This window comes from Dermacentor silvarum, chromosome 9 (genome assembly GCF_013339745.2).
Source record: "Dermacentor silvarum isolate Dsil-2018 chromosome 9, BIME_Dsil_1.4, whole genome shotgun sequence".
NCBI classification, from domain to species: domain Eukaryota; kingdom Metazoa; phylum Arthropoda; class Arachnida; order Ixodida; family Ixodidae; genus Dermacentor; species Dermacentor silvarum.
Window position 1 is genome coordinate 72,915,029 of NC_051162.1, and position 22,648 is coordinate 72,937,676.

General features: G+C 46.1%; 1 protein-coding gene across 1 annotated transcript in view; it reads right to left on the reverse strand.

Moving 5' to 3' along the window:
* Positions 1-2,702: 2,702 nt before the first annotated feature.
* The window catches only part of LOC119465317 (uncharacterized), a 29,511-nt gene continuing 9,565 nt past the window's right edge, over positions 2,703-22,648 (reverse strand). Inside the window, exons 4-10 of the mRNA XM_037726118.2 lie at positions 20,615-20,675; positions 19,139-19,176; positions 14,844-14,933; positions 11,116-11,194; positions 8,964-9,040; positions 5,380-5,466; positions 2,703-2,819 (exon numbers count right to left, since the gene is read on the reverse strand). Of these exons, the coding sequence (XP_037582046.1) occupies positions 2,745-2,819; positions 5,380-5,466; positions 8,964-9,040; positions 11,116-11,194; positions 14,844-14,933; positions 19,139-19,176; positions 20,615-20,675 (507 nt within the window). The 3' untranslated portion in view covers positions 2,703-2,744. The remainder of the gene's footprint in view (positions 2,820-5,379; positions 5,467-8,963; positions 9,041-11,115; positions 11,195-14,843; positions 14,934-19,138; positions 19,177-20,614; positions 20,676-22,648) is intronic.

Sequence of the window (22,648 nt, forward strand, 5' to 3'; positions counted from 1 at the left end):
CTCTGTGTCGTGTACTAAACAGCGTCGCTCGTCATCCATCTTCCCAGAATGGAATGGCTTATGATTAAAAAAATTTGGAAAGAAAAGCACAGGTCTCTGTACAAAGCTCGTGTATAGTGACGAAATTGCGCTGGATATACTACCTGATACATAAAGTTTCAGGCGCAAGTTGGAATCAGCTAGCGCAAGGCAGGGGTAATTGGAGATCGCAGGGAGAGGCCTTCGTCCTGCAGTGGATATAAATATAGGCTGCTGCTGCTGCTGCTGCTGCTGCTGATAATAATAATATAGAGTGTCTGATGCACCGAATATATAAGTCCTGGGTAGATTTCGTGGAGACCTCTAGGACTTATCAAGCGTTTGAGAACTCCTTTGTAGAACTTCGCTGTTTTTCCTGTATGAGAGAGAGAGATAAATGAGATGTGAAAGGCAGGGAGGTTAACCGGAAGGTAAATATCCAGTTTGCTACCCTACACAGGGAAGGGGTAAGGGGAGACAGAAAGATAAAGAAAAATGCACACACTTAGAGAGGGAGATAAAAAAGAAAGAAAAAACACACACACAAAGGAACTCAGGAGCGTCACAGTCGTTCAAACAGGTCGCTTGACCGGAGGAACTTCAGTAGCGCCCTCGTCGCCTTCTCCTGTGAAGACCGTATCAGCCGGCATTCTAAAATCGTCTGCTCAGAAAGCGGCCGGTCGTCAAGGCGTGCCAACTCCGTTACGAGCGACTGTCTCTGGGAGCTGTAGTGGGGACAATGACATAGGATATGTTGGACTGTTTCCTCGCTGCCGCAAGTATCACAGGCAGCACTGTCAGCCATTCCGATGTGACAAGCAAAGGCATTCGTAAAGGATACTCCAAACCACAGTCGGCAGAGAGCAGTTGTCTCGATTCGAGGAAGTCCAGATGGAAGGCGTTAGTCGGAGGGATGGGTCCAGGCGGTGCAGTCGAGTATGTTGGAAACCAGGTGTGTTCCACATGGCTCGTGTGGAATCACGCGCGATTATGCGAAGCTTTGTTACTGCATCGGCTCTTGATAGCGGGATGGGTTCCTTCACAGCATTTTCGTGAGCCCTCCTCGCAGCTTCATCGGCCTGTTCGTTGCCCATGATGCCGCAGTGGCCTGGGAGCCAATGAAAAGTGATGTCATGTCCTTTTTCTGCTAGTTGGTGACAAAGGTGCCTTATTTACAGCATAAGTTGGTCTTTTGTCCACGACGTAGAGCGCATAGCAGTCAATGCAGGGCGGCCTTTGAATCTGTGAATATGCTGAGTGGTTCGGATGGGCATACACCTGCGATCGCTTTCGTTTCAGGAACAACTTTTATGGTGTAAAAATGTACTCTACCTGGTAGTCGAATTCAGTCACTCCATTTCGATTAAATGACGGGGATAATTCTTGCAGGATAGGTCGCAGTATGACGTCAGGTAATTAAGAAAGGTAAGTTGACGTTTTCATTGCTGGTTCTTATGGCAGTAGTCTCAATTACGTAATTGAAATACAGTGGAATCTCATTGATACGACCTTTACGGGAACCAGAAATCAAAGCGCATTATGCGAAAATCGTATCATCCAACGTACCATTCAACCAAGTAGTATTATCGGGAAAAGAAAAAGAAACGTATTATCTCGAAATAACCTATTATTCAGAATCGTATCAACACGATTCCTTTGTATCTCGCTTAGTAGCACTTCCGAGTAGTACTATCTGAACACCTTTGGGCAATGCACTAATCTAGCCGTTAACACTTGTCAACACATGCATTTTTTCACCCGACCTCCACTGTGAGGCCGCGTGGCTCGTAAGGCCAGAAAGCGATACGTGCATCGCTGCGCTTGCTGTTGTCGGCAGATCACAGTGAAGCGACGGTATAGTTTCTAAATGCAGCTCCGAACGCAGCGACAGCCCGAGTGTTCTGTCACCTTTCTGTCAATGCGATCAGCGTTCTTCGACTACTTCACGCCCTTTCCGGTGTCTGTCCGTATGCGCCTCTAACCTAAGCATTTTTCCCACCATCTAGGGTCACTAGGTAGTCCGTGGTCTAATGAGTAGAGCATTGGGCTGCTGTGCTCAAGGAACGGGGTTTGAAACCAACCGTCTGACCAACTCCGGTCACTGCGTACCTGCCACTGGGTATGTGCCGATCTACATTGAACTTTTTCGACGTCAACTTGGAACACTGGATATGTGCCACTGTTACGGTAGGTTAAACTCTTAAATGACAAAAGAAAATAATTACGATGTCCCCTGTGCAGGGCGAAATGGAACCCTCGTCTCGGATATTACGACACTCTCGTCTAAATATATATATACACACACACGCGCCACGCGCGAACTTCACTGCGGCACCGCAAGGAGGCGCAGAGTGCCCAGAAGGAAGCGAGAGTGAGAACACTACTTGCATATACGTCTGACACGTGAGGCGTCTCTGCGATGGCAATACGGCGTGTCGCTACATCGCTTCAATGCTAATCGAAATAACGTCGAAATTCATCTCGAAATTGGTCCTGCTGGAGGCATGTTTCGTTTGAAACCCTAATCCCAGTTCATTGTTCGCGTTAATTAAAGAACCCAACTTGCGTGCGCTTCACCTCTCCGCGTTTCCTGCATTTTTTCTTTCTTTCTATCTTTCACGCGCAGAGAGAATACATGCGAGCTGCGCGGTGAAAAGCATACGGGAGTAAATGACGGCCTCGTGTTCTCAATGACCGCGCACGCGGCGGCAAACAGGTGAATGGCTTTATTCCTTTCGCTTGCAGTCCGAGGAACGGCAGCGTCCGTGACAGCACCAGCCGGGTGTTCGCTTGTCCGGGTGCTAAAAATAGAGAAGTGGTGTGCCTCTGTTAGAATGAGGGTTCTTGCAGTTGAGCAGCCGAACACACAAAGACAGAAATAAGCCCTCAGTACTGTGCTAACTTCCAGATATTGCTTAAAACTCAGTGGTGATTTAGCGGTAAATGTCAGAGAAATGCGTTGGAATTACGTCGCACCTCTATATATACCTGACGAGTATAACAGGTATGACGAGAGTAAGAGCATGAAACTGAAATGGCGACGACGGAACGACCACAACGGCATCTCGACAAGGAGCAGATAAGCAAGTAGACCCCAAACACGTAGACAACTTCAGCCACTGTGTTGACGGTAGAGGCTAGATAGAGGATGGATAGGTAGGCTATAAACGGCTTGAAGAGGTAAAGAATGCTTGTTTGCAATGAAAAATCATATTCATATTAGAGTGCGGAAGCAACTATCCCGAATACATGCCCACTGGCTGAAAATTAAGCGAGTGCGAGTATTCAAAACTTTCGAATAACGAATCTTATAGTGTCCTGTTCGATTCGGTCTTCGAATGGAATAGTCACTATTCGGAAATGCGAATATTGTTCGAATACTTTTCGAATGTTTCAAAATACGTCAACTGCGCCAATTAAACGAAAAACTGCAGCAAACGTAAGTTAAATTCTCACTCTCCGTGGGCATAATATAGACGTAAAACATGAGAACTTGCGTAGTGGAGCTGGCTACGTCGCTTAGGTAGCCATACTTTACAGGCTATACAGCGATGTTTCCGACTCTCTGAAGAATCCTGCGCACGCAAATAAACTACTTGTTTGCTCCGAATGCTCCATTTGTGGTTTTAATAAACACAGCTTCATAACGTGCTATGTAACGACACAAACATGCTAAATTTAAGAACACATGCGGTGTGAACATTGTTTTATATTAGTTGTGACAACGGCTGTTCATTATTCGAAAACTATTCGATTCGATTCGCTTTGGCAGTATTTGATTCGCCTTCGATTCGGTCTCAAAAATCACTATTCACACACCGCTACTGAAAAACAAGCTGCACGCGGCCACTTGCCACTGACAGGGAACCGCATGACTGTTGCCGACGAAACTGATCTTCCCCAAGTAATAACAGTTCCTTGGATAAATAGGATAGTAGATCGGAAGAGAGTCATTCCAGAAGTGGAAACACAGCACGGCGACGATGTTGTGGCGCCACTGCCTCGCATTCCTTGCTCCAGAGACAAAAAGATCCCACAGCAATGAGAAAGCGTGCTAGGTGACCACGCGTGCTGTGACGACGGTAATGAAATCCAATGAAACTTATCTGACGCATAAATGCAAAAAATACATACATATGCTGCCATAAAAAAAGCCAGAAAGGCTTGACGGTGTCTGCACTCAGTTTATGAAACTTTGTAGCTTTCTTGATGAAAAAATTGTGCCGATCCAACGCATATGCTGGATTGGACGCCTTCACGGGCTGTCTTTAAAAAGAGTGCGTTAACTCTGCACTTTGTTTGGACGCAATCTTTGTCCGAAAGCGGAACTTTGAAATGTAAGCTTGGACATATGCGGGGGCCATATGATAACTGTAAAGCTGAAAAGGAGTTGCCTTTGTAACAGGCATTCCAAATATTTGGGTTTCATGTTACACTATGCCAGAATATTCGCTGCTTTTCGAGGCAAGGCATCGTTGAGGAAAATTAGCAACTGCAGCCCTGTGGCCGGCCTGTAGTAGGAACTTACATCTATGCAGCCGTCGTCTGTGCATTATTCCAACTCGGGGCTCAACGCTATCAACATCAAGTGCTATCAGCATAAGTCAGACGCTATCAACATTAATAGACGCCAGAAAATATGTACTTGAACATCTTCACTTCAGGAACAGTGCCGTTGCTTCCTGGCAATTCAAGGGTAATTCAAGACTGACCTTTGAATTATCACGCCCTAGAAAGTTCTGCAAGTAGCTGCTATACAAATTGATGCCACGCACAGCCTGCAGTTAATGACTTGCGACGTACGTTTTGTATTACAGCTACCCATTTGTGCTTTCATTTATTATAATGCTTGCACAGACCTTGTGGAAAGTACACAGGCTATACTAAGCATTCACGACATACGGGTGTGTGGTGCCATTCCTGTCGCGTTTCTGACACTACAGACCTCTTGATGGTATCTGGATAGTGCAGCAAAACACGGACACGAGAAGAGACGAAGACAAGTGCTTGTCTTCGTCTTCGTTTCTTCTCGTGTCCATGTTTTGCTGCGTTGTCCAGATACCTATCCATGATGACCGACCAACAAGCCCATATCGCCACCGTCTTGATGGTGATTGCATTTGGGCATTCTCTTCATTTCCTAGGACGTTCTAAGTTATGGCATACCACAGTAACTGCCAAGCACAGTATGTAGTCGTCCTGGTGGTCACGGGCAACGTAGCCCCTATACAGTTGACGAATAGTGTACTATTTCAACTATAGGCTTAGTCACGGGTTTGGCCACAGTGATATACGCGGCAATTTGTCTGGATCAGCCACACGCGAGTGGGGTTGAGTCGTCACCTACAAAGCCTAGCTTACCAAACATCTGCTGCTGTCTTCGAACACACCGTAGTACCATTCGCTGTTCCTCTTGCAGTAGTGGTGGCAATCCCAGAGATAATTCTTCTGCATAAAAAGAGAGATACACAAATGAGCGCACGAGCATAAGAAGTGAATATGCCCCCGTATTGCTTGCACCGGCCGCGGGCGCTCATTGGATATTGCTTTACGTTACTGATCACGAGGTCGCCTGGGTCGGAAGAGTGATTGTGGAGGACCGACCATTTGCGTTTTGTGCCATAGTGTTGCTCTAGTTCGCTCACAGGCTTATGTCATGGCCATAAGGGTTTCACGATGATGCATAACACGTGGCATCAAGGGGCACCTTCGTCAGATGTAAACAGTCATGTGTGAACGTTATCTTAGTGTTCCAAGGGCAGGTCCAGGAACGAGTGATATCATGATGGCATCACTCATTTATAAACACAGTAATAAGCTCGACGCAAGTGCCATCTGTGCCCGATGTGTAATTTTTACGACGCGAAGCGAAGCGTACCGTGCCCGCAGTTTGTCTTTCCAAACGGCATTCTCCGTGAAAGTTTGCGCTTGGAGTTTATTTCACAATTCCTATGTTCCTTTATTACTAATTGGCTATAGTCTGCTATTGCAGTTCAGCAGGAGCGGGATTTTATCTTGGTATCATTTAATTTAATGTCGCACTTAGAAGTTGGAATGATACGTTGAAAAGGGACAGAACGCAATAACGCACGCGTACCTAGATTTAGGGGCACGATAAGGAACCACAAGTGGTCGACATCGGTGTCTCCCCGATACCGCGTCTTTCACAGCTCGTGCGTAGCCTTAGGTCGTTCAACCTCATAATTTGAGGTACCTGGCGTAAGCTGGCGTAAACAACAGAGTTACAATATGTAAGGCTCCTGGCTCACGTTTGGTTCTATACAAGATGCAGCAAAGCTGTGTGAACACGTGCAATTGAACGCAGGCAGATGAAGCAGCCTGGTTTCTGCAGTGTGTAAAGAGGAAAGAGTAGCGACTGAGGCGAATACTAGAAGATAAAAAATTAGAAGGCTTCTTACCAGACCCAATCGAAAATTTTTGTTAGACACCTGGAGTTGTAAAGCGCCATCTGAGGAGCGTCTTACTACAATAATTATTCAAATTGGTCTGTTATTAGAAGGAAGAAGAAATTGAAATGCCGTGTAGTCCTACTGGCCAGGAGCGCAGCTCCACTTCAAACATAGACACTCTCTCTCTTGCCTCGACTAGCACTCGCAGATGGCATTACTTACATGCATTTTGTCATGCCAAGGCCGAGGGACTGCGTCCCATTTACGTGACGACCCCTACCGGTGAAGCATTTGTTTGACCTAGTCGGAGCCAATGTAAAACGCAACGCAGTCTAACGTCACAGAGTTTGTCACTGTTGCGCGCTAACATCCACGCGCCCGCTCACTGGCCGCTATTGGCTCGGCTTCTCTTTGCTCCACGTGCTTGTGCGCCCTCTCGCACCCGCCCAATCGCATGCCGTTACTCGCTTGGCGCCTCCTCTCCTTGCTCCACTCAACGGTAGAGCTGTGCGCATCAAAAATAGACGTGGCTCAATTGCGCTAGATGCGCTATGTTGCACGTGGGCCTCTACTTGCAGATGCAACAATAGACCCTGGAAAGCATTAAGTGGAAGAGGACCGTAAAAGTGCAAATTCTCTGAAGGGACTACAGCCGCATGTGGTGAAATAGGAGGCGAGGCGACGATCCGACTAGATACGCGGGGCGTGGAGCGCGAGCAACAAGAGAAGCGACGTGCTTCCGAAGAACAGTGGCGTGCCAAGCGGCGCTCATTGGAGGACGGCCACATGCTGGACGCAGACGCGTACTTTCAAAAGAATTTTGTCGAAGACGAATTTGGAAGACGAAATAATTTTGTGAAAGACGAAGACGAATAGAACCAGAGGCGGTCGCAACCGCCTCTGGTTGCATTCGTACGTCGTCAGGGTGTCATGGTCGTTGACTGAGCGTTTCCTCGGGAGGACGTGAATTACTTAAATCTGTCTGTCTGTCTGTCTGTCTGTCTGTCTGTCTGTCTGTCTGTCTGTCTGTCTGTCTGTCTGTCTGTCTGTCTGTCTGTCTGTCTGTCTGTCTGTCTGTCTGTCTGTCTGTCTGTCTGTCTGTCTGTCTGTCTGTCTGTCTGTCTGTCTGTCTGTCTGTCTGTCTGTCTGTCCGTCGTCCGTCCGTCCGTCCGTCCGTCCGTCCGTCCGTCCGTCCGTCCGTCCGTCCGTCCGTCCGTCCGTCCGTCCGTCCGTCCGTCGTCCGTCCGTCCGTCCGTCCGTCCGTCCGTCCGTCCGTCCGTCCGTCCGTCCGTCCGTCCGTCCGTCCGTCCGTCCGTCCGTCCGTCCGTCCGTCCGTCCGTCCGTCCGTCCGTCCGTCCGTCCGTCCGTCCGTCCGTCCGTCCGTCCGTCCGTCCGTCCGTCCGTCCGTCCGTCCGTCTGTCTGTCTGTCTGTCTGTCTGTCTGTCTGTCTGTCTGTCTGTCTGTCTGTCTGTCTGTGTCTGTCTGTCTGTCTGTCTGTCTGTCTGTCTGTCTGTCTGTCTGTCTGTCTGTCTGTCTGTCTGTCTGTCTGTCTGTCTGTCTGTCTGTCTGTTGTGTGTCTCTAACCATCTTCTCCGAGCCACGCCACTTTGGATCACTATTAGTCCGTAATCGAATGAACAGAGCATCGGGCTAGCTGTGCTGAGAGAACCGAGTTCGAAACCAACCGTCGGCCCAACTTAAGTCATTGGGTATATGACATTGGGTAAGTTCCGCTCTTTAATGAAACTCGCTGGCGCCAACTTGGGTCACGGGCATGCGCCAGTGGATATCTGCCACTTTCAGTTACCAAAACAAATCCGCAAAACTTTGTTCAGCACTGAATGGGAATCGAACCCACGTGACTTTTACTCAGGCAAACTTGTCAGATATATGCTTAAACACGCGCCACGCGCGGAATTCTCGGCGGCGTCCCTAGATGGCATAGCGTGTCGAGAGCAAAGCCCACGAGAGTGAAGGCTGGTGGCAGACACACCTCATACATGAAGGGTTTCGGCGGTGGCAATACTGTGGGTCGCGGCACTGCTGCAACGATAAACCCTGTCGAAATTCCTCGTGAGATGGGTTCTGACGAAATTTTTATTTCTCTTCCTTTTTCGTTGCGTGGTGCACTTCCAGTGGTGGTTTTGCGTTTTGCGCAATGAATCATTTGCCGAAATCGCGTGTCATGATCGGTGACGGATGACGAAGCGCCTCTGACGTAGAGGCGCTTATGCGTGTGATCTTGATTCTCCGACAGCTAGTGGGGCTTGGTCGAGAGGAGGAGCAGAATGGCTTTCGTTTGAAATTGCAGCTTTTTTTCTGACCGTGAAGTGGTTTGATACTTTGCAGACACGATAGTAAGATCGTGATCTAGCACTGTAGTTTTGTCTGTTTGCAAGCCCAAAACTGGCGAGGGGCCTTCGAGAGGTAAGGAAACTGAGGAGTGTGATGCTTCACGCCGAAAAATCAACGGTTTGGACAGCGGCGTAACATGGGGATGAGACTTAACTGATGGTGCAAGACTATGTCACTTACCGTGAGCTGTTTCTTGGCGAGACATCGGTGGTACTTGGACTGAAAAACTGTCGCTGTAACCCAACGGCTTCTCACCTCTGCATAGCAAGAAAAGAGACAGAGATAAACTGAACGTTTGTTGGAAGCAAACTTTTGAACACGTGTCACCCATCTGTACTTTCTGTTGTGCCATAGCGCGGTATGTGCGCCTGGGTTACGAGCGCAATAAAAATTGTTATAAGACAGCGCTCTTTCCTCTCACTTCTCTCACTTGCCATGTAGATAGTCGCGCTGCTAACCAAAGACGAAACTAAGATAACTCGTGCTTGTCGCAGTACGAGTTAAAACGCCGATGAAGCGTCGCATCCTAAGTAGTACCCACAAGCCATAATAATGATGGTCACATAGCATTTTGTGTAGCTCCTGAGTGCGGTGCGCTGACGACCACCGCGGAACCCGACCATTTCGGCGATTTCATTTTTTTTTATTTTGACATTTTGATAAATGCCATGAAGAGAGGCAAAATGAGGCTATCGCTCTCATGACTGATCTCTTTGCACAAGTTATACAATGCTTCTATAAAACAGCTAAAGAGCGACGCTGTATGTTTTCAGCTCGTTGGCAGCATTATGATAGGTATACTCGCATCACTCAAAGGAGGTGGCACGTTCAACTAATATCCTCCTGAGACCCGAAACCAGCTCAATGGTATAATCACTTCTCGAGTAAGTTCTTAGCACCGATTGGTATATGTTATGAACCTGAAAAAAACTATGTTTTATTTAAACACCTCAATTAGATGCGAGAAGCCGAACATCCAAATCCGTGGACAAAGTGGCCATCTCATCCTGTTTGATATAATAAAAATTGGTTTTGTTTCCATAAAGAGAGAGATAGAGATGCAACATGGCATGGTGGGTCGCGATGTTGGCGCTGCATCCTAGATTTTAATGCATTCGAAGCACAGTTCATGGTTTCGTTTCGTCATCTGTGACGTCACATTGTCCCATGTCCAATTAGTGTCAATGCTCTTGAAAGCTGGCGGCAAGAACATAACTAACCTACTTACACTTCAGCATGCATATGACTTCATATTCCATATGAATATTTTACGCAATCACTTCTGAAGTAACTTTTGAAGGACACTGGTCTAGACGGGCTTCGGCACTCCAGGCCTTGAGGGCTCTGGTGAAGTTCTTAAGGGCTTGTGAATTGCGCGACCGGCTTTGAACGTTGTAGCGCGTAGGGTGGCGTTATTGCGCGAATTTTCTTACTTCATTTTTTTATTTGTTTCTTCTATCACCTTTTATTCCCTTTACCCCTTTCTCCAGTACAGGGTAGCAAGCCGATATTTACACTGGCTAACCTTCTTGTCTTTCTTTCCCTTTCTTTCTCTCTCTCTGAAGTAACTTTGAAAAGGATTGAAGATGTTTAACATTATGTACGAAGGGCCGCAGAATGATACATCGAAAACTGCATAACTACCTTCTTACCAAGCCACTGGTTTGTTAGCGCTCAAATTTCTGAAATTTAGCAATTCGCGCTAGATTTAATTGCTACATTCGGAAGCAATACTTGCCTATTTGTTTAAAAATTAGGAGGGCATGTCGTCACCAATTTGAATGTGACGCCGTATGTGACTGTAATGGCCAAACCATGGCGCGAAGTGGTTCCTCTTGGCGATACCAGACGGCACCACCTCCCCATTCACCTACACAATTTTTTGTCCCGCATGTATTACCGCAAACGACGTGTAGTTTGGATTTGTCTGGGGCGAAAAAGGCAACAACTCTATCGAAGCGTGGTATTACACAAAACACACCGCGAAACACCCCATCAGCGTGAAATTTGGGTGCTAAGAAGCTAGCGCTTTGGGTGGAAGGACCATGTGCACGCTGTGTACCTATTTACGCGACATTTGGCATACGTAGGAATTTGGCAATTTGTATCAAAAGCAACACAGCGGAGAACTCGAGCAGAGAGCAATGAAAACTTTTATTTGTTGGCCAGAATGGGGTTGTTTCTGGGAAGCTTCACGTGATGAAAGTCTGGCTAAGTTAACAGGTCTCAGAAATCAGCTTGCGCTTATTCTCTTGTCGCAGACCCCCCTCCACCCCCTCCCCCTGAGCATCTGAATCACAACAGGTAATTTTACAGATTTGTTATAACTCACCCAGGTCATCGTGCTCAATGCATTCCCCAGCCTTGCAGACACCTGCAGCGCCAACAGGTTGTCCTTGCCGATTTATGTTCTGAAACCATGGGAAAACATAACAAACGTGACCCACACACTAGGAGTTATATCCGTCTGTTAGATTCTTGTTTAAACAGACATCAAGCGGTTGGTGGTGTCTGCGTCTCATCTGTGGTATCTGCGTCTACTCTTTTTGTCTAATTTTGCACTGGTAACGTGATTCAGGCTACAGACTGAGGGTTGCTGGTACTACTTTGGCTGAATCCATAATGAGTAAGCAGTTATCTGTCACCCTCTGATTCGCAATCCTTACCGGAATTCGTGCGAATCGCAAGCAAGAAGTATCACAGTTTCGCCATAAGGGCGAAGAAGTATGACGTAAACGTAAGCTGACGAAGCAATAAAGACCTGTTGTGCTAGGGGTCCTCGATATGAATCCTGCCATCGGGCAATTCCATTTATGTTAATTAATTAAAGCCAACATCTTTCTTAGCGACTTTACGGGCATTTTTCGGTGTCTGGTATGTTTTAAACCTCTTTCCTGGGCTGATTCCGGAGGTTGTGCACAGCCGCGACAATAAAATTACATTATTTTCAGGTTTGAGCTCCTTTATTGTTTCGAACTTTTAATATTTAAGTCTGAATAGATTTACGATAAAAGGCGTGCACTGTTGGGCTTTTGCTTCAGGACATTGGTTTGTGGGCTTCCATTCTCAAAATTCTGAGAAATACTTTTGTCAAGAATGCTAGACCTGTTATGAGCAATTAGTTATGAATGATGTGGCAATATAACCCCTATATAACGCATGTCATGTAGCGTGGTATGGCATATAGCATACATATACCTAAATATTGTCACGTGGTCATGACGTGGAAGCACGCAGAATCCTAGCTGCTAAAGATCAAACTCTTTATGGGGCGCGATCACGTGCCCAGCGAAGAAAATAACTCACGTTACAATAAGAGCGGCGAGCACAATCGTCGGTCGTCGACCAAAAACTGATCAACGGCGAAACGGGTCGGCTTTTATAGATGAGTCATCGAAGATTCCAGAGTAATCCCTGGTGACCCCGGGTCATCCGAGAAAGTACTACACGATTCGCGTCGCTCATGCAATCATATTACATAAGTGTCGGTGACAACAGACAACGGATAGAAGCATCGATAACGTTCGAGAAACTTCTGATACATGCACGCGCATCTTGCGCTGAGTGATAACGTTTAACATCGGTAAGCCGGTGGAAAGAGGTCCCTGGTGAAACAAGTACACGTGTCAGTATATACGAAACGTCACGGCTGACGCCGACGATGACGACTAGGGCAAAATTTGTTTTTAGTGTCCATATAATTGCTATCGCAATAATAAAGTTTAAAGCACGTTTCTTGCGACTCTCGTGTAGAGGCCTTCATACCGTGGAACGGTTTCTTAGATTTAGAACTTCGCTACAGCGAGGTTGGTACTAGTGTTTTGCTCCTGCACGCCAGGCAATAATAGCTCTCGCCTCCACGTAAACATTGCCTTGTCTGGCATATGATTCTTAGCTTACTGTTCTTTTCACAGGTTTATGCATCGTTTTCGCGCATCTCTGGTAGAAGTTTTGGAGACCATGGCAGCTCTCAGTCGTCGAGTACATTTGCCATTTTGCTGCGCCTGCCGGCCTTGAACAAGTGTGCTGCACCGAAACATCTGTATATGTACGTTTGCTAAGTTGTCGGCCTATTTTTTCACTTGTATTGCCTCGCAAGTGTCGGTGCCGTTGTAGGCGCGACCGCAAAAAAAAAAAAAAAATGCCGTCACGCGCGAGTAAAGGAAAACGGCAGGAAAGGCTAAGAATAGGCCGCTGGTGAAACACGTGAGGTGCGCGCCCGTAACACGTAACCCAATCAGGAGCGGGTACGCGCCGGGGGAAGGGCAAGGGAAGGAAAGGGCATCGCGCGCGTTGTGTCGGGTCTCCTTTTCAGTGCACGCTCGGCGAACGGATGGGTAGGCCTGTTCCACCGCCATTCTAGGTAGGCGGCGGAACAGGCCGCTTACCTCGAGAAACGCCGTCAACGTTGCCGGGAGCAGACTGGGGCTCGCCGTGCGCATCCTGCGTTCAAGGCAGCCCAAGCCCAGCTCGGTTACATCAGGAGGCAGCGGATCCCACGTTAAAAGCCCGTCTTACCGAAGCCCAGTATCAACGAATGCCAGCGAACCCCGAGGCCAGGGAACGCGACACCCAATTTTGAGGGTACGACAAGCTTCGCGTGGCCCCCGTGGTCCCGTTAGGGGAAGGGTCTTAAGTTTTTCGACAACAAGACTGACTATGTAATGGGAGTTCGATAACGCGTCTCGTGCGGCGGCGGCGATAAAGCTGGTGGCGGTAAAAGCCAACGGGGGCGTTCGTTGGCGTGGCCGGTATCAGTTGACAATCAAAGAAGAGCCAGCAACGCAGGCGGTGTTGGCGCCCCCAAGTGGGGTTGCTGTTCTGGACACTGAGAAATTCAGCCGTATTGTTAAATTCGCCATCTGGTAAGCTCTGATTGGCCAAAAGTGCTGCTATGGCCACTCTGATTGGTTTAAAATGCCACCATTACTGATTGCGACAGCAAGGCGAAATTTTAAGGTGTCCAAAATAGCGCCCCAGCGCACCGGCGTGAACGCGCAATAGTATGCGGCGTCGGGGGTCATTGACCAGCAATCACGTGCCAGCAACGCAGCCCTACCAGGAAGTAGGTAGGCTAAGCCAGACTCCTGGTCACTAGAGGCGGCGCAGCTTGCAGGAGCATGCGTCGGATATATTGCTTAGTATCTAACTACTGAGCTTGGGTATAGTGAAGCGATTGAAAATGCTCGAATGAACTTCAGAATGGTGGGGGAGCGCCGCATGGAGTGCTTACATTAAAAAATTTTAATAGAATGGGGTTTTACGTGCCAAAACCAGGATCTGATTATGAGGAACGCCGTAGTGGGGGACTCCGGAAATTTGAACCACCCGGGGTTCTTTAACGTGTACCCAAATCTAAGTACACGGGTGTTTTCGCATTTCGCGCCCCTCGAAATGCGGCCGCCGTGGCCGGGATTCGATCCCGCGACCTCGTGCTCAGCAGCCCAACACCAGTGCCTGCATTCCGTATATACTGTTCTGCAAGCAACCTGCAGACGGACATTTCAAAAACTGTAGTAGAGCAGAACGGCCGACCGAGTCAAGTTGACTTCACGCAGCGGAGTCTGCCCGCCTACGTAACGCGCAAGAGGGCGCCACTGAAAAATCCCGGCGCTAATACCGCTTCAATGTCTTTGGTGTGTCAGTTGGTGGGATTGGTATAAGTCTGCGAAAGTTCTTTTTATTGCTTTTATCGATTGTTTATTGTCCTAAAACCGTTGTTTTGCATCTCGATGTACATGAATTTTACACGTACTAGTCTGTTGCTACGGAGTAATTTTTTTCATCTTGCTGCGCTGTTCTGTACATCGCATTCTTTTTGTCAAGTTTCCAGTTTGCTAACATATCACGAGAAAGAGGTGTAAGAAATCTTGATTTTCGGAATAAATCTTGCTATGAGTCAGCGCTCGACATGTCAATTATTAATCTGCGCTCGTGAGTTTGCTTGTTTTTCTGTTCTTTTTTTATTTGCTGGGGAGGGCCAGTATGTCCTTTTTTTAGCATAACAAATGACGTTGTGAGTGCTCAGAAATGTAGTCTGAAAGATGAAAAAATACTTACAAGGCACGGTGTTCCGTCACGGTATGGCTTTAAGATGGGTGGCCCGTATGGATCAGCACAGTCGTAAGTACACGTAGGCGCGTATCCAGACTAAAAAAAAAGAAGAAAGCATGCTAAAGGGCAATAAATCATGGCTAAGCTCGAGCAGCCGTTACCTAAATACATGGACAACGTCCCCTTTCTCTCCTAAATGAATAGTTGTATTGATTTTAGTTATATCTACTGCATTTAATAAACGAGTAATGCTAGTTCAAGTCGGCAGCACATTTCTATGTGGACTGTGAGCACTGTTATGAGAAGTTTAGAGAAATTGCAATACAGAAAAGAAACAATTTTCGAGGCACCACGTTTCGAGCTTCCATACTCTGGAATGGAAACAAATATATTGGAACTGACTTAACAGCGAGTGATACGTCTACTAGAGGCGAAGAATCAGGCATGTTAACTTATTGGTCACCTAATGTATTTACTTCGCTGACGTTAGTGTTGCGAGGACTTCTATTCACAATATTCTCCTGCTTTGTTATCTGCATTGTTTTGGCCGCTTGGCCAAGGCGCTTGTGAATCAGCAAAGTGGATATCAAAAGCGCCGTATACAGGAAGGCGCCCGGATTAGTTTTGAACACCTGGGTTTTCAAACCAAAAGCTTTCCTTGTGAACGCTCTTAGACTTTGTTAGCCGCAGCTGCTACTGGTTGCTGCGGCTTTCTCGCCGAAGAGGTCATACACAGAAGACTTACATAACGAATCGGTGAGAGTGCCTTAGTGCGATGTCCAATCTCGCGTCGACACATCTCTGATGTCCCATCACGCGTCGCGAATATGCGGCAATAAAGTAGCGTAAGTGCCCGTTCTCTCGACGAAAAAAAAACAACAATGAAACAAATTTACTATTATCCTGATAGGAAATTTTGTTGTCACCGTTGTACGCGTTGCCTGTCGTCATCAATGTAACGTCGGTCGTAACAAAGCATTGCAGTGAGCGTCGACTTCTTATTACCACAGACGATTCGAAGTTGACGTAGTGGCAGGATTTTCGGTTGTCAGCCTGGTGTCTAGCTCTTAAATCGACGGGGCAAACTGCGAGTACCCTTGAAAAACGTTATTGTTACCATGAATTTTCCTGCCGCATTTGATGACGTGTCGGGCTATAGTTTCTTCGACTACATGCTCTTTTGATAATGTTCTCACTGTTCTGAGAAATAGAGGCTTTTAGAAAAAATGTTGAGCCTCGTTACCTTGTTACTATGGTAATTTTTTGTATTGGTAGAAGCTTGGCAGAGAAGCAGCTTCCGCTTCCCCGAGGTTGAACTTCGTTGAGCCTTTGTAATTTTTTTCCAAGCGTTCATTAAACCTTGTGGTAGAGTTGATGAGCCCTTCTAGCTCAATGTAGCACAATCACACCGATTGCAAGAATGGCGCATGCGTTCCCCATTGTTAAAATTGATCTTGAATTCTATACCATTGAGCGTCGCGTCGGTGCTTTCCCTTTGAGATCAGCATTGCTGTGTTCACACTGGTTAAGACATCAAACGTAACACATCTTCGAGGGAACGGCGTGTAAAGTTCAAGGCTATACAAATCTTTATTGATATTTTACGGCGACTATACGTTTTGGAGAAATATTCAGACAACTTCCACAATGACGTAGCCACAAAGGATTATTAAGGTAGATAGATTTAGGGCGCGGCCTACTTGTTGACACAGACTCGCACCAAACGTTCTAGGAGATTATAATCCTCGCTTGCCTTGCCTTCTTAGTAGAGTGTCGCGTGAGACGGCAATGTTGAATTGAATCCAATGCAACAAAAGGAACCTTGAAATGTTCAAACCTCGAATACCGACGTTTTCTTTATTTATAAGCAAAGGAAAATAACAAAGGTTGCGCGATATCTACGTGTCAAAAATGCTTAGTTACAATATTTGGTACATGCATAAGATCTCCGGTCATAACGAGCTTGTAAATGTGACTGATTTAAATATGATGAAAGTCGGCGTGCCAAAGCGACGACGTAAGTAAACACAAGAACAGAATTTATAGATTCACGTACAATGATGCGTTCAATGAAGGGTTTTAGTGAAATACTACAGCAGCATACATTTTTCAGCGAGATGGAAACGCGGTAAGACAGCTAAATACAAATTGTAACGTATAAATTGAGACAGATTCATAAGCTGCCTAAAAGCGAGGCATTCTTAGTGAATGTGTAGAAATTACTGCGCCGAAATTAGCGGCTGCCTCCTAAACTCTTGCCACTGCGTAGTAAATTTGGATCTCTTGCTGCAGAATCAATCGAAACAGTCATGATTTGCGTCAGTATTTCTCCCGCTAAATCTAAATTGTGGTGTCAGAATTTGTATTTGAACACCGTGCTCAAGAAAGTTGCGTTGGATATTGTCGGATCATATAGGAATCAAAGAGCACGAGAAGGACAGTTTGCTGGACGAGTTGCTATTTGAATAACAAGGTGTGAATGCAGGCCCATTAGCACTCTATAATAAACTTGCTAAAGTGCGTTACGCGCATGACTCGGTCGAAGAAACAGGTAAAACAAAGAACGCGCTACTTCGAACCGGCTTATACATCTCGCTTTTGTTTATCTGGCCATATTCTGTTAACCCGCCCATAAACGCCAGTTTGAAGAAGCGCCGTGTTTGTTTCACCTGCTTATTAGAGAAAATCGTGTCTGTAAGCGCTTTAGTAACTTTACTATGGTGTTAGAATCTTGAAGCAAACAGCGCGATAAAAATTCATGCGAGAGAAAGGCGGACACAGCGCCGACTAAAATCTATAGGACTTTAACGAAATCACACAAATATACACATTCGAAAATAAATTACGCGAATTCCACGCACTGTGGGAATCGATGTAAACGAAGCTTTATGTGCTGTTGGCGTTGATGGACGATAATTGGCGATAATGTTTACAACAAACGTATAAGTTCACCAGCATTCAGAGTTGGGAGTTGACGTTAAACGTTACTAGCGTGCACCCCATGTGTTTGTCTACGTAGTACGCAGAACACACAGCGAGACGTGTTTGCTTGATGCATTATTGTCGGCCATTGTTCACAGCCTGAGAGAAGGTTGGCCTTGTCATTGCCTCAGACGGCTCAACACATCGTGGCAGAAGTGTTAAACCAGAAATAAATTATGGTGCTTTGCGTTCCAAGTCCACAATCTAATTATGAGGCACGCTGCAATGGGGGACTACATTTCCATTTTGATCACCTGGGATTCCTTAACGTGCCCCTAAATCTGAGTACACGAGCATTTTTGCATTTCCCTCCCGTCGAAATGTGACTGCCACGGTAGGTGTCGAACCCGGGACCTCGAGTAACGCCACTGTCCCAAAATTACCGCGGCGGGTACTGAAGTGTTGATTTGATTGGCGGGCGCTTCCGAAGTGTCGCATAGACTCTGTGGTGTTTAATGTGGCTTTGCGTTTGCATGCCCTGCATCAGCTGTACGCATAGAAAATTTGCGCGGTGTGTATTTTTCACAAATAGTAGAAAAGTGCCGTAGCGTTCCGTTATTTTCAATTTATCGACTCTGTCCGCGATTGCTGCCTTGTCTAGTAGTAGCGTTTACTCGCCTTCTTAGGTCGCCTTGCCATTCTCCCGCCCTGCCCCCATGTATGCGAGCTGCGAGTGAAGAGGCCGGGGGCAAGGCTGCTATTCTCTCGTTTCGTGACTGCGTCGGTTCTGCCCATTCTCTGCATCCTCTCCCTACCTCCTCCCTGCCATTTTATCTACCTCCCATCTGAACTGTCGCACGTTAGTGCAAAGTAAGCGCTGCAGTTCTGCGATGCTTTTGTGGAGGGTACAGGATTCGAGAGGGTATCGTGGCGATGTGTAGGAATCTCCAGAGATCATTGTAGCGAAACAATAGGAAGCTCCAAACGAGGTTCTTGCGTCTGCTTTCCCCTCTGCCGGGCTTCTGCAATGTATACACACGATCTGAATCACCTCCCGATGCGGCCTGTAAGACAGCACGGAAAAACCGGCAGGAAGAACCAGCAGGATATATACAAGAAAGAACCAGCAGCAGGCAAGACCAAACTTACTCAACGAAGAACCACCACCACCACCAGCTGCAGGAGAAGAAGAAGACGAAGAAGAAGAAGAGCTGCTGTTGCTGCTGGTTTTTCCGCGAACCTCGCGAAGAATAAACGATTCAAATTGTTTGTTAAAGAAAATTTCCTCGATGCTGACGTTAGCGGGAATTTCTTCGTATGTAGTAATATTACACATCATTGGTGACTAATGAATTAAACTGGATTAGTAGTGAACTTACCCCTCGATAAACGCCATCGCATTCTCGTGGTGTTGGTCCTGGAAAAGAAATTAGTCTTGAACTGACAACTTTAATTTTTTATCTAACATGTATTAACGGCTGAGAAAAGATTTGCGTCTTTTAACACTGTCTGTAGTGTCTGATGCCGTGTAGAAGAGGAAATGGCCACTGCTTGTTATAGTTAAAGCCTACCAACTGAGCCATTCCCCAGAACAACTTTGCGTTTGCGTTACTTCTGAAGGATTTGTTTACAAGAAATACCGCACTTTAGTGTTTTGTGGGCTCCAAAATGCCTAGCTTTGGTCCCGGAAGTGTGAAAGTAGACATTTCGTTTGTATCTCTATGAACTATCGGTGCCAATGGTACTTACTATGTGGGCTGTGAGATCTACGAAAAAGCTAAATTTTTGGAAAACCCAGATATACATCTTCGAACTAGAGGTTGTTTTCCCCGGTTAAGACATGCTATTAACATAGTCCCCGCCCTTCTGATGTACTGCGCTAAAATGGAGCCCTGTTAAGGCAACCCACGCCCCGTGAACATTTGTCGCCAACGGCCACACATTCATAAAGACATCCTCAATGGTACGGTGGATAATTATTGACGAACGGGAACTGTGGCTGTAAGCTGTCGGTTGGAGTTGCTTTTTCGACTGCCTACACCGCCCTCATAAGAATGACCTGCCCCTTTTGTTGGCCTTTGTCGGTTCTGATATTACAATGTTCCGGTTTTCGTGTATTTTATGTGGTTATCTCTCTCCCCAGAATAACAACGGTGTCTTAGGGCAAACCTGGGCAAGACAGGGCCTGAGTATTGCAAGCTACGTTCCACCTGCTCCGTCCAGCCAATGAGCCCAACTCATAAGTTTATGAACTGCGTTGAAGACGCTGTTCCAGAGTTTCATATGCTAAATGCAGCACGAAAAATTGAAAAAAATAGGTAAAAATCTCTGCGAAAATCATTGATCCGGATACAATATTCTTCAGCACAGTAAACGAGCTCTACAATGTTCCAGCGTCTCAGGCATAACTCCAGGGAGAATAAAGGGAGGTTCTAAGGTAAAGCTTTGCCTTAGAACCCGTAACAAAATCCTAACTATATGTTGCCGATACTCGAATGACACTCTTGACGTTGTTTAATGTTATGTGAAATAGTCACATTATATATGCGCCCTTTTTGTAAAGAAACAGTTATTAGAGATTTATAGTGCCCGCGAAATCCGCAGCGCTATTGGCAATTTCTATAACAGTTTCATTTTCTCAATTTCATAGGTGTGTTTATAGGACTATTCACCATAGTCCACCACCGGAGCTGCCTAAGGTATAATATATAAAAGAACTATATGCGAAAGTGCAATAACAACTGTGGTTCACCAGACAGAAAATATGCACCGGGTTTGGACATTTACAGATCCTCGCTCTAACAAGAGCGGGAAAGAACGACAGTTCAGATCATTGTAAGTGACGTCATACTTACTGGAAACAGCGATGCACACTCCTCTGAGGCATCGTCCGGAACGACGGGGGAACGTTGGAAGCTGGAAGCGCAGGATTAAGCACAAAAGTGAGAAAACGAATTAAATTCTGAGATTCAGGTGCGAAAACTACGATGTGGTTATGAGACATGCCTTAATGGGAGACTGCGGACCGTGCACTTAAATCTAAGTACATTAGCGCTCTTGCATTTCGCCAACACAAAAGTAAATTGGTTCCAAGGACTTGAAAGTAACGCTTGCCTAAATACAACAGATGGAAACGTAGGGGACGCTATGGAACTAAACAGATACATGGCATGCTTGTAATTTTACACGGCATCCGGAGGTTACATGAAACGATGCTAGAAATGGGTCGCGTTATAACGATAGCAAAGACAAAGAGACTATTAGCAATGTGTCCCAGAGTCCAAAATTCTTCCAAAATTTTACACCAGAATGTTAGACGGTCGACCACATAGACAAAGATCCTGAGTACAGGTCCTAAACCACGATCACCCCAAGAAGTTACTTGTGCACTAACGACTGTCCTATAATTAACGGAACTAAGAAGACGCCTATAGACAGATACTCTAGGTTTACTGTTGTGCACGAGAACTGTTCCTTCTTTTAACCTTTGCCTTCTTTACGTTAATGTTTTATTCCGTTTTTCCCAGTGCAGCGTAGCGGACCGGACGTTCATATGGTAAACATCGCTACTTTTACTTGCTTTCTTTTCTCTCTCTCTTTGAAAACTTTATTTGCACTTGTTTGGCGAAAGGAGGAAGGAATAGTGATTGTCAGCTGGATAAATATAGGCCTAACTTTTGTATAGATGTGATTTATACGGTTGCTGATATCACTGGAAATTGACTAATGTCACACTATTTTTGTGCTTTCGTGCGGTCTCTGCGATCGCATTTTCTCCAAGTTGTGGAGCAGAGCTTTTTTCTTACCTAAAGGACAGCGTGGTCTTCATCGATTGCTAAACAGTAGATAACTAGCTTCAAACTGCCACTGTAAAAAGTCTTGACGTCACAACCGACAGCTGCGGGTACTTCAATGTAGTGCCGCCAGTTGCTGTTTTTTTTTTTTTGGGGGGGGGGGGAGAGAAATTTCAGGTTTGCCCATCTAGATCTCCACAATGAGACGGACCTCTTCGGTAGTTCAGAAGTACAGCCATTCAATATAGACTATCTTGCTATTTGTCTCTACTAGCTCTGTAATTAGCAAGACAGTAAGGGCCACACTGGATGCTTACTTGCTCATACTACGCAGATATGTTTTGGGAAGAGAAGCCTTTGCCTTTGTTGTGCCTTTACAAGCGGGCCGCTTCAAGAGATAAGACAATCAAGTGATGACCTGTGTGGACAGCGTGTATCTACGAAAACTGTAGGGCGTATACGAAGTATACCCATGGTTAACCAGGGCTCCAACTTCGCCCGTCAATAGCACCGCCATAACATAAAGCCTAGTTAGCAGAGGAAATAGTGTTCAGTAGCACTTGACGCAATTTCGCGGCAGGTAATTAACCGCTCATCTTGGTGCACATGTGTGCAGCTCCTTACCTGACGAGGCACCAGCGTGCTATAGAACGTAGGAGCGCTTGCGCTCTTCACAGTGCCCCTAACCATAGACAAAGCTTGGCTTGACAAAATGTAGAAAGGTATAAAATAGATACTTGAATATCCCGTTATGTGTGCTTCAGACGCTCCTATGAGCCGGCATGTGTATACTCGTATATACATTAAACAATATTGATAGGATTATAAGCGCTATGAAACAGTCAACGGGGACGATACTGCACAAAGCCATTATGCAAAACGTACATGACAATTGCTCTTTTTGTATAGAAGTGAGTGAACGATCAAAAATGAAAGAAACTTACGTTTCAGAGTAACTTTCTTACAGCTAATATTTAAAGGACTTATGCTTAATGTAACCGCAACCAAGTGTCACGTTGTCTTCTTAAGCTGCCTTAATAAAAGGCGTCATCTTAAATCCTCTTTCACTGTTGACTACGCTAGCCAATGACAAAC